Genomic DNA, 11,995 nt, shown 5'->3' with positions numbered 1-11,995 from the left:
ATCACTTAACAGCGGGACTTGGAAAATGTGAAATGCATGATGCAGAATTAATGAAAAGAATGTGGTGGGATATTGTTCGCCATCCCTGATTCTATTATTCTTAGGTCACTTTGTCATCTAGGCAGGCACGATCAATTTGAGCAAGTAATTGAGTCTCTTTTCAAATGCTTCCAAAGGACGACATTAAAAATGAGATGGAAGTCTTGAAAGAAATAACGATTACTTTTAAGTTCAAGTCTCAAATTTATTTATCCTCACATTTGATAAAATATACAAAAAACAACAAATATCCAAACACTGGTGCAGAAGGAATCTCTAATAAGCAGATTCTCAAGTACAGAGGTAAAAACATATTATTCAAAGCTGCGATAGCATCAAAATGAGAGAGAAAAACAAAGGCCGATGGCATATCAATGGTGTATCCCAAGAAATTTCACAAAATAATCTTACTAAAGTAATTGAAATGATATGAATAATTTCACAGAGAAGAAGGGTAACTTCGTAGACATTGTGATTATTTCAAGGATGCACGAATTAATAAGTTTTGTTTTAAAGTTCTTATCCTTTTTGACCTTGTTAGAGATGGACATTTTCCTAATTCCACCTCAAAGTCAATCCACAGTCTTGGACCAAAATATCAAATTATTGTGCGAGAATATAATTTAAACAGTAAATTACATGTACTTATATTTGAATGTTATTCAACTGCCTTGTGGAGTAAGGAACAGTAGACCTATTTTCCTGAAGACAATCATCAAGAAACTTTATTAGGGCGGTGAGGTGGCTCAGTCGGTAGCGCGTCTGCCTCACGATCACGCGGCTCGGGTTCGAACCCGAGTCTGGACTGAGCAATGTTGTGTGTAAACATACCGTCCCCTCTAGCAAGAGGCAAAACACTCTGTCCCTCGGATAGGACATAAAATGGAGGTCCCGTGTATGGGAGAGTCACAGCTCATGCACGTAAAAGATCCCGCTTCATTCATTCATCGCAAAGAGCAGGGTGTCTAACCCGGTGAAGTGGTCCCACCCCACATCCAACTGGACCCCATGGAAGACCAGCTTAGTGTAGCTGAATATGGGCTATCCAGCCATCTTCACAGATGGAAATGAACAACAACAACTTGTAAGCTGGTAAAAAGTTATGCATATTTGAGAACAAAGTTTACAATTTGCAATTTGTGTCTGCTTAGAATTTTTGGGAGGTTAACTTTTTGAAATAAAAGATCAGTATGTGATAATAAAGGCGACCCAGTGATAATAGACATAATCATTACTTTTTGTTTGTAGCAACGCCATCCTATTGAAATAGATTAGAGGCCTGTTATCCCGTTTGATATTGCACACATTATATGAAATGAGGCAAGATCATAGGTTGATAAATAAAAAAAAAAGGTTTAAGGGATAAGATTGTCAAAAGTCAATTCATATAGCTCTGACAAATTTTGACACTTTATTTGCAATACCATTAATATGATCTTTCTAATCAATTAAAGTGTACAAAGGGAATATGGAGATTACCAACAATTCATATTATTTACATTGATTCGTTCTTCTTGTAAAAGCATACATGAAGTTCTGGCAAGATTAAGCTTCAATTTGTAAGCAGGAAACCAGATAAACATCTTTCATTTTCACTTCAATATTCATAATGTCACAGAAATTCAAGATATCGTTCCCTGACAAAAACAAATTTGTGTATACCATAGATAATTGCTTGTAATTTCTTTCTGACAAATTCTCAATCTTAACGTATAATAAAAACAACAGTGGAACCAGAACGGTACGCCGTGGAACTCCGATATTAACAACCTGAGTTCTTGAGGATTAATCATTTAAGGTTAAAAAAAAAGATGTACTCTGTTCTGAATATAACTCACAAACCAATCTTAAATGATTCTCTGATAATGAAACATAAGAGAGTTAGAAAAGTGTCTAATATATAATTATATATATATAGTTTATATATATATATATATATATATATATATATATATATATATAATTATATATATATAGTTTATATATATATATATATATATATATATATATATTTGTATTTATATACAAGAAAGTACTCATGAAATAATTCTCAGAGTATTTCTTCACTGCTTTGGTCTCTTTTAAGTTTAAATGTTACGTCAAACCTTACATCAATTTGTACTATATAGCAAAATAGCGAGGCGTATCAGCAAAAGTCCCCTCAGCTTTCATATCACTCCAAAGCGGGAGTTCGCGACAATGCAGTATATCTGTAGGAAGAGCATGCCGTCTAAAGATCCATGATATGAGTATTGTCCGCTGATATCTTTTTTATTCTTACATCGCAAAAGCCATTGCACCATGTGGCCAAGATTGCGACATTATTGTGTAAGCAGGAAATAATTATTAGCATAGATAACATTCCCTCCTAAGAACCTTCCTGGTCTCATATGAAAAAAATTACGCAAAAGTAGTCGTAAGATTCTTTCTAAGTGTTCGATTACTATCTTGGTGTCTTCTGTGTTTTGATATCACGTCAGACCTGAAATCATTGTGGACCAGCAAAAAATATCGAGGCGTTAAGTCCGTCAACTTTCAAATCACTTAACAGCGGGAGTTCACGACATGCAATGCACAGTCAGTGGGAAGAGCATCGCTTGAAATGTCGTCCAGACATATCTTTTCATTGTGGTATAACGCAGGTCACTGCACCATTTGGACAGGCACTAGCAATTTGATCAAATAACTAAAATCTTTTTTAAACGCTGCCAAAGTATAGTATCAAAAAGCGATGAAGTTGAAGTCGTGCACAATGTAAACGCTGCAGCTCATACACTTAATAGGAAACATACTGTGGAAAAAATATAGTATCAGCATAGACAACATTCCCTCTTAAGGAGAAGCTTCGTGTCTTCATATGAAAAAAAAAATCCCGCTGAAAGTACTCGTAAAATTCTTTTACAGTATTCATCCACCCCCTTGGTCTCCTGAGTTTTAATGTCACGTCACCTCCTGAAATGATTGTGTTATAGAAAAATAGCAAGGCATAAGGTTCGTCAGCTTTCATATCACCCCACAGCGGGAGATCATGACAGCGTAGAATCAGTAGGAAGAACGTAGGGGAAACTGTCATCTAAAATCCATGAGAGTATTGTCCAGATATTTCTCTTTTCATCTGATATCACCGATGTTACTTCACCATTTGGAAGGACATGAGTAATTTGATCAAAACGGAATCTCTTTTGAAAGTCTTCCAGAAGGACAATAGTCAAGAAATGATAAGGTATAGAAGTCGTTAAGTAAACCCTGCTCTTACATTATTACTAGGAAACATTTAGTGTTAACACACAATATCAGCGTAGACACTAATTTCTCTTAAGAAAGAGCTTTCTAGACGCGTTTGAAAACATTTCTTAGATAAAATTTGGTGAAATGTTTTTTTTAAGTTTTCGTTTCAGTCGGTCTCATTGTAATATGATGAAAAACAGACATGGGGCTCAGTTGAAACAATCGGAATATAACAGGAGGAGGTATAAGGGGAGGGTATAGAGATCTGATTGATGGGGTTTGGATGTCTGTAGTACAAAAAAAAATGTTTATCTCTTGTTGCTTGTGCAAAAACTCTCCATAACATTTTTTTTTTTTTTTAGCGTTGACTCGTAGAAAAGATCTCTCAATAACAATTTCCACGTCGACACTCAGAACAGTTAAAATGGGAATCAAAAAAAAAAAGAAAACGTGAGAAGTGATAAGAAAGGAATGAATCCCTTTTCTGCTTTCATGCAACATTGACATCGCACAATGTCACACTTGACAAGGAAAAGATATAACTGTTGTGTCTAATATCGCTGTTTCGTGGAAACGAGCGGAAATTTTGAATGCTAATGAGATCAGAGCCATGTGTGTGTGTGTCTGTTGTTTTTTTTTTTTATTTCAACGAACTTTCTTTCTCCTCTTTTAAATCCAATTGAGCTATAAAAAGCACCCTACAGCAAGTTAAGCTTTAAAAAATATTCCCTGTAAAGATAATGATTGACTAACTTCAACTCTCTCTGGAAACTGGTCAAGGTGATAACATAATTAAGAGGAAATCTAGAAAGGAACGTCAAGGTCTTCATGAACATTTTACTTGATGCATCCCTCACTGATGAGATTTACGAGGTTTCTTTAGCTTCCAGGGAGGAGAGTAGATTTGAACTGCATTGTCATGAAAGTTAGAGCGTATAGTAGCGAGGTTAATAGTAAGTGCTCATTATACAAAAGTGCCTTTTACCTTATTGGTGTACGGTGCGTGCTTCACTGGCATACTTGGAGTAAATTAATGCAATGCAATTCACCTAAAGCAAATGTGTGTTTCAATATACCAGTACACGGTATGGCGGTAACCTATGAGGCAGTATAACCATAAACTATGAATAATTAATTGAAAACTGTAATAACCAGCACCACTATATAAAACATGACGATATACCGTCACAGATGGTCAGTTATATATACTCACACTAAAGAGTGTGTCATTGCAAAAATCAGGTACAACAAAACTGAGCCTTATATAATTTTACGTACATATAATTATTTGAAAACAAAAGGAGATGTCAAAATGAAAAAAAAAAGAAAACAGAAGGTACATTGAACTTTCACGATATTGTCTGGTAACGTGAGATCTGTGGGATCAGTTCGTAACACACCAAATTCAGATGCCAGTGTGGAAATGTATAAGGATACATTGTACTCTAATAACTACATAGATACAGAAGTATAAAAGTGGTTACAACTGAGCAGATTTAAAAAAAAATGTGGGCAGGAATGTTTGATAATTCTTAGAAAATTATGCTCTTATAATTATTGCATGTATAGGTGAAACTGTGCATACCATAACTCTAAGAACGAGTCAGTCATGCGTGACGCTGACGTCTCCCGGATATCCAGTTAACCATAGCAACGACCTGCGCATCAACTGGGTTATTCGTGCACCAGTTGCCGGCGAAATCGTTCTGAAGTTCATTGCCTTCGATCTCGAGCCGGGCTACGATTTTCTTAAAGTGGGCTTCGGCAACAGGTCAGGATGGGAGGACAGTCGACTAATTTCACTGAGTGGGGGCGTCCTCCCTGCTGAAATCAACACAATGCGTCACGTGACATGGCTGGAATTCATGTCCGACAGTGCGATCTCTTACTCTGGATTTTCAATTGAAGTTTGTTTCCAAGGTATGTAACTGAACTCTGACAAAGCATCAGCTTGTGGTTGAGTACATCCTCTTTTTTCAGACAAACTGTTACAAGCTACTGAAATCCTTGCATCTGATTGGCTGAGGGCGAATTTGTCTGACAACTTTGTCGGACAAAATGCTTCATGAAATGCCCAATGCCCCCCATGTATTATGTGAAATACAAAGATTGTCGAAATTGTACAAAATAACCTACTGTGTTATACTACCATCAAATATTGTATGTGTATAATGTTGGATAAAATTGCTCAATAATATGGGATTGTGGAGAAATGTTATACAAAGCATAAATCAAATGAAATAAATTAAATGAAATCAAATCAAAATGTAAGATTTTATGGTTTGTGGTTTGTCATTGACAGGTACACGCGTAAACAATGACGAACGATTTGTTGATCGCGGCGACGCCATATTGATACAATCACTGGGGTATCCGGTACAGTACGAAGCCAACAGCCTCCTGACACGGCTATTTGAAACGGTGGAGAATAGCTTTTTTGCTGTTAAAATCAAGTCTTTGACTACCGAAGAAGGGTGAGAGAGTGTTACTTTTCACTAATATTTTTTTTGGCAATAATTTGAACCCATGAGCACTGAAGCTAATATAGCGGTAAAGCGTCATTTAGTCTTTTGTGAACTTTGTGAACATCGGCAAGCAGTGGGCAAAATGTACTTAAAAGGCTATAAATATTTCAATTAAATGGGGTTTTCTTTTGTTCTGCACAAAAAAGGGACGGACAAACCAATTAAATTGGGATGATTATACAATGTAATAGGGAAGTGCATGTCAGCTCACTTTACTGAGTAAACACATTCCATCCAATATTAATCATTTTGAATACCAGTTCGTTTAAGAAAATAGAACTGCCACTGGTAATAGGAGAACTAATCATTGTATGATGATGTTACACAGACTGCTTTGTGACACGAAAATTTTAATGTACCGGTATATTACGTCCTCATCAAAACTATGCACACTATTTCCCTGCAACACATTTGAACTGATTCGACTGTATATTATTTTCCTGACCTAAAATTACGGGGAGATCAGGAAGGATATTCTTTACATCGGGGATGGGAAAGACGTTGGAAACCGAGCAACCATACTGGCAACATTCACTGGTAGCCTGCAGACGACTCAACGGACGTCTGTAGAATCAAAGTCGAACTGGATCTGGGTGATGTTTGTCAGTGACTACGCTGACACAAGAGAAGGATTCCAGATAGAAATTTCGAGCATCACCCGTAAGTTCAGACACACAGCGCGTGTGTACACGCCTGTGTTATATGTGAGTACACTCATTATTGTCAGATTGTGCTGTGGTATTCCAGTCACCAAGCTGAAGCGAGAGATAAAAAATATTAATGTGCGTGGGTGCGGATGTGTCTTGTATTGATGTGTGTTGCTTCAGTAGAGAGGATTAACGCTGAATGATTTAGGTGAGTTCATTTCAGCTCCGTTTATTTCAATTTTCTTGACTTGCTTCAGCCATGACTGTTCTTCAGCTGGTGCGTTATTTTGCTTGCACTTGACATCTAAGTTAAGTTTACATTTCACAGAACATGACAATTTTGTCGTGGTTGTTTAGGACTTAAAGTCACTTACTTTACATGTTATAAAAGTATCAAGAAAGTACCAAAGACCCTTTTCATTTCAAGAAACCGTTATTTTTTTTCCAGAACATGACAATTTTGTCGTCTGACATGCCAAGGACTTGATTTGCAATGTCTGAATTGTGTTGAACATAGGATATCAATATGCACTGCATCTTTGTACAATATACACTGTTTGAAATATTAAAATGAATATTAAATTGAAAGAATAGCATCATTAATTACGTTTTAATGGCATATGCGAAATTCACTGTATAAAGATTATTTCTTCTTCTTTTTTTTCATTCAATGCCGTTGCCTGTTGCTACGTCTAACGAGATGTGAGAAATGTTGGCGATCTATATAGAGAAATTGCATTGATCTGTTCAACAAAATTAGCAAAAATATACATATATATATATATATATAGAGAGAGAGAGAGAGAGAGGGGGGGGGGGAGGGAGAGAATATGTGTGTGTGTGTGTGTGTGTGTGTGTGTGTGTGTGTTTGTGTGTTTGACATGATTACCTTTCGTGAGAGTAAGTACCTCCTTGATCAAAGAGACCAACCAACCATTCTATCTGCATGGGAATTCGACCTTGAAATTGTGTTTTAAAGCATGCAATGTTCTGTAATATGCAATGTACATCTTTATTTTTGTTGAAATGAAACTGCATAAATGAAATGAAAAGATATTAAATACACATGTACGTCAATGTAGAAAACCTATGTATATGCGTCACTTCGACTGTAGGCCTTTACGACGACGTTTTATCTTTTCCTATAAGGTAAACTCATTCGCGATTTCCTATAAGGTAAACTCATTCGCGATGGCCGTGAATAGAAAAGTTTCGAAAAACCGTCATGGTGCAGTGTGCTTATGTCATTATTTGTTCTCTTTTCCTTACCCCGTATCATTCCAACCCATCGCTCTTCCTCTCTTTATCCTTCTTTCCTGCCCCTTCACATACACAGTATAACATATCCTTCCGCTCTTCCTCTTGAACTGACTTTTTTTTTTTTTTTTGCCCCTTGAGCAAGTTGAGATCGGGAGTAAATGTGTATCCTATGTGTGTTCTGAGGGCTATGTGTTCACGGATATGAATTTCGATTATGTAATTTCCTAAATACAAAGTTAACCTCGTCTACGTCAACCTCGCACAAGTAGAAGTTTTTGATCAGTCAAAGACAATTCTATCCCAAATGAATACAAGCATGTGTTAATTCTTTTGTGTATGTTTATGTAAGTAACTCTTGATTTGATTTTAGGCGAGGTTGACTGTATGTCAGTATTTTTCCATCAATCTCTATAATACAGCTGATATCGACTTGGTCAATGACTTGGTAACTACGATTGAAACTCCAACATGGCTCGTCAACTCCTCACACGAAGTCAGAGAACTTTACTGGACCTGTACAGCGCCGGAGGATAATGTAATCAAGATACAGTTCCTACGATTCGACATCCCAAACGATGTCGAATACGTATCGATAGGTATTGGACTGTTGCCGCTTGATCGGGAGACCCTACGTATACGACTTACAGGAAGAAATACTTCAAGCGAAATGACGGTGGCCAGTAATCGATTATGGGTCGCATTTGTGACGCATGCGCACACTGGAGGGCTTGCCGGAGAATTCGAACTTGAACTGACGCCGATAAAACGTTAGTTTGAAAGTTATTCAAATATCTAGAAGTGTAGCACATAATTATAAGCAAGTAATGTAAATCACAAGCTATGAATGATCTGTATTAGCCCTTTTCCATTTCATATCTTTTTGCTCATTGCTCTTCCATCAACTTGGTATATGATTCTTTTTTTTTAATGATAGTGTTAAAGTGGGGAGTAAATCGATATTATTCCTTTGTATTGGTTTATAGGTGGGTGTATAATGAAAAATGTGTATACGCATGGTGTCTGTAAATAAGATTGCTTGTCAAGTGTCTGTATAGCACTCATTTAGGCCTAAATCGATGAACGGTGACATCACTAGATTGATAAAGAATAGATTTAATGAGATAATATCAAAGCGACGGGGAAATTTTTATTTGAATAGAATGACCAACGAAACAAATAAAGTGTGGTATCATCGTCATTTTATTTGGCATATCAAAATATGATTCCACGCGCAAAAACAAACAAACAAACAAAAGTCATAAAAATCGTTCTTGTACAATAACAAAGACTTTCGAGACCCTCATTAGCCTTGACCATCAAACGTGATTTAAGTATAAGAAACATACCCTTGTGTTTGTGTGCATTTATGTCTGTGTTTATGACTGTATGCTAAACGGGCACAGTTTTCCGCAAGTCAGCAACATTAAATTTTGCCAAGGATGCGTTTTGGACGGCTTGCATATTTAACAATATTGAAAAGTCCTTGAGAAGTCCATACAGTAGAATCTGCTTTCAATTATCTTCTTGAACGTGCAGGTGACTTACCGGGAACCAAAATTCCACCTGATACTACGGTTACTTTGTCATCTAGCGATTTTATCAGCGATTATCAGAATAATCTTCAACGGATCTGGACATTTTCAGCTCCCGAGAGTTACGTCATTCGTGTAACTTGTCTAGATTTCGATCTTCCTGATGACGATAGACTGGGAATGGGAGACGGCGTCATACATAACGAAGGTATACCTTGTGTCGAATTTGCATATGACATATAGATAGAATACCCCCTCTCTCTGCATATATCTCTATCTCTGTCTATCTATCTATTTATCTATCTTTCTATCTATCTACATTTGTAATTGTATATCACATGTACGAATGAATGCACGCATATATGTATTAAGTAATAGTATCACGCACTTTTTAGCCTTTTAGTATTGTGGATACCGTTCACAGTATTTCTTTTTCTTATGTCTCTCATATATTATATGATTCTTATACGTCTTTCCTTTGTTAGTTACTCATTGATATTTGCTCATTTCCCTCACATTTAAATAATTGTGTTGATATTTTCCTGTGTAGCTTCACTTGTCGCCACATGGGATGGACGAATGACCTCATACCCGGAAGTGATTACCTCAACAAACGGGTTATGGGTCAATCTCGTGTCTGGCCGAGCCAACAAAGGAAGGGGATTCCAAATACAGATGTCGACCTTTACACGTGAGTAATGACACTTTTAATGAAGCCTAAATTGACTTACCGCTTTCCATTACATTTAACACAATCCGGATCTTTAAATTGTTTCCAGTCCACTTTCATAACGAGGTGCCAAGCAGATCTGTGAAAGGGTTTGCAGTATCTTTTCTTCTCAGTCATCCTGCTCATGCTTGGCTAGAGGTTCTGTTTAATTTTGGGAGCAGTGATTTCAACATGTTTAAGATATCACATTTGATGCGTAAGAGTAAGTCCGTTGTTTCACAAAACATCCTACCATGTACAATTTTTCGCAATAAAGTCTTAAGTATAGGGAGATATCAGTATTTTTCTCAATAAACCATAACTGTAGATGGTTTAGTCGGGAAGCATTTTTATTACAACTATTGTTCACATTACAGTATATTTAACAATACTTAACATCCATTTTACTGATTCAAATTTCTACAGTTGTTGTTTCTATCCCCAACTCACATCTTAGAACTATTTTACAGCACTAATGCTGGGTTTTTGTTTTTTGTTTGTGCAAATGGTAATTATGCCTTTAATCAGACAGAAAGAAAGCTCAGTACCGTTTAACATATCTTCCTCACCAGGAGTGGGCAAGATGTTTTAAAGTCCTAACCAGCAAATATATAAGACATGAGCATCAATGTCTACAGGCTCATAGATGACATGATACATGATATACTACCTTCTGTACTTGCAACCTACTCCATACGTTCTCCTTCAGCTCCTATTGTCTTGGATGCGGACCAGACCTACCAGTTAACTTCGCCAAGTTTCCCAATGTCCTATGAGAACAACGCCCACATCACGTGGCGCATTATGGCACCATATGGGTTCGGCATACTGCTGCATTTCGTGATGTTCGATCTCGACGATGAAGGTGACCAGTTGGTCATCGGCCAAGGCAATCAGCCAGACGCGACCGACAGTATCTTACAGCGATTCACGGGACGCGGTGTGCCTTCCGACTTTGCCGTGTGGGCTAGAAAGAGGGCTTGGATGCGATTCACGTCAGACTCCACTGGGTATGGAAGTGGATTCGACCTGGAGATTCGGTCGGTCATTGGTGGAGGTAAAATTGTTTGACGAATTTTATGACTCTGGTCATTGGTCTTTACAGAGTCACAATAATATAGGGTTATGCATCCACCACAGATTGTCAATTGAATCGTGTGACGTCACAAACATCAATTTTCTTGGAATTTCAGGTATGGAGATCACTTATTATTTTTTCTATGATAAAACCAACAGGCAGGTTTGGCTGGAGGGGATGCTGAAGGAAAGAGGGGCCGCAAAGATAGATTCATTTTTTAACTATCGGGAGACTGGGATTTAATAGACTATCTTTACGGTGTTGAGTTCGAGATGAGACTCTCCTGTGGACAGAAGACAAAACAAAATACACAGCTCTTGTAAAAAACAACAACAACAACAACAAAAAACAAAACAAAAAAACAAAACAAAAACCACACACACACACTCAAACACACACTCACACACAACTACGTATCTGATTTGCATAACATAAACATCAAACGTTTAACCGGGCCAATATGTCTGCGAATCCTCATCCTCCCGTTACCTAGGTTACTGCTTAATCCCTCTGGGAGTGGAACGTGGATGGATACCAGACGTTAGCCTCACTGCAACTAGTCAGAAAGATGGTGCACATTCACCAAGCCATGCAAGACTGCATGGTCGGTCGTCATGGATGCCTAAGGCTACCAGCATCCACACGGAAACGATCAAAGTGAGATAGGACAACCTGATCTTTTTTTTGCCATCATTTCTATAATTGCGTTTGTTGTTGTTGTATAAACTTTATATGTCATATCTACTTCTACATGAAATTAACAAAACTATATATGTTTATGTATGTGTATGTTTGCATATATTATGTCTCTTTCTGTCCACATTGTCATATCCGTTCTCTTTCGATTATGCTATTTTTTCTATCTTTTTATCCATTTGTATATCCATAATTGTATCTTTATTGGTCTATATATCATTTTTTATGGATCGTTCTCTCTATGAAGGTGATGATTTTTTGGGGTGTTAAGTATCCCTTCT

General features: G+C 37.1%; 1 protein-coding gene across 1 annotated transcript; it reads left to right on the top strand.

Annotated features, from left to right (window-relative positions):
• Nucleotides 1-4,438: 4,438 nt before the first annotated feature.
• Nucleotides 4,439-11,684, top strand: LOC139722014 (cubilin-like). Its single transcript, XM_071633344.1, has 8 exons — nt 4,439-4,461; nt 4,919-5,187; nt 5,570-5,741; nt 6,259-6,452; nt 8,119-8,295; nt 9,782-9,922; nt 10,650-10,997; nt 11,512-11,684. Exons 1-8 carry the CDS (start codon nt 4,439-4,441, stop codon nt 11,682-11,684), a joined length of 1,497 nt encoding a protein of 498 aa, XP_071489445.1.
• Nucleotides 11,685-11,995: the final 311 nt, after the last annotated feature.

The sequence above is a fragment of the Diadema antillarum genome, unplaced genomic scaffold (genome assembly GCF_040938485.1).
Source record: "Diadema antillarum isolate AM-2024a unplaced genomic scaffold, OU_Dant_1.0 scf00000014, whole genome shotgun sequence".
In the NCBI taxonomy this organism is placed as follows: domain Eukaryota; kingdom Metazoa; phylum Echinodermata; class Echinoidea; order Diadematoida; family Diadematidae; genus Diadema; species Diadema antillarum.
Note: the sequence above shows the minus strand (reverse complement) of the source record. Positions and strands in the feature narration are given on the sequence as shown.

Coding starts and splice junctions, on each gene's coding strand:
- LOC139722014 (XM_071633344.1), top strand. CDS start 4,439: ATGACGATATACCGTCACAGATG. Junction 6,453..8,118: donor AGAAATTTCGAGCATCACCC/GTAAGTTCAGAC, acceptor TCTATAATACAG/CTGATATCGACTTGGTCAAT. Junction 10,998..11,511: donor TCGGTCGGTCATTGGTGGAG/GTAAAATTGTTT, acceptor CCCGTTACCTAG/GTTACTGCTTAATCCCTCTG.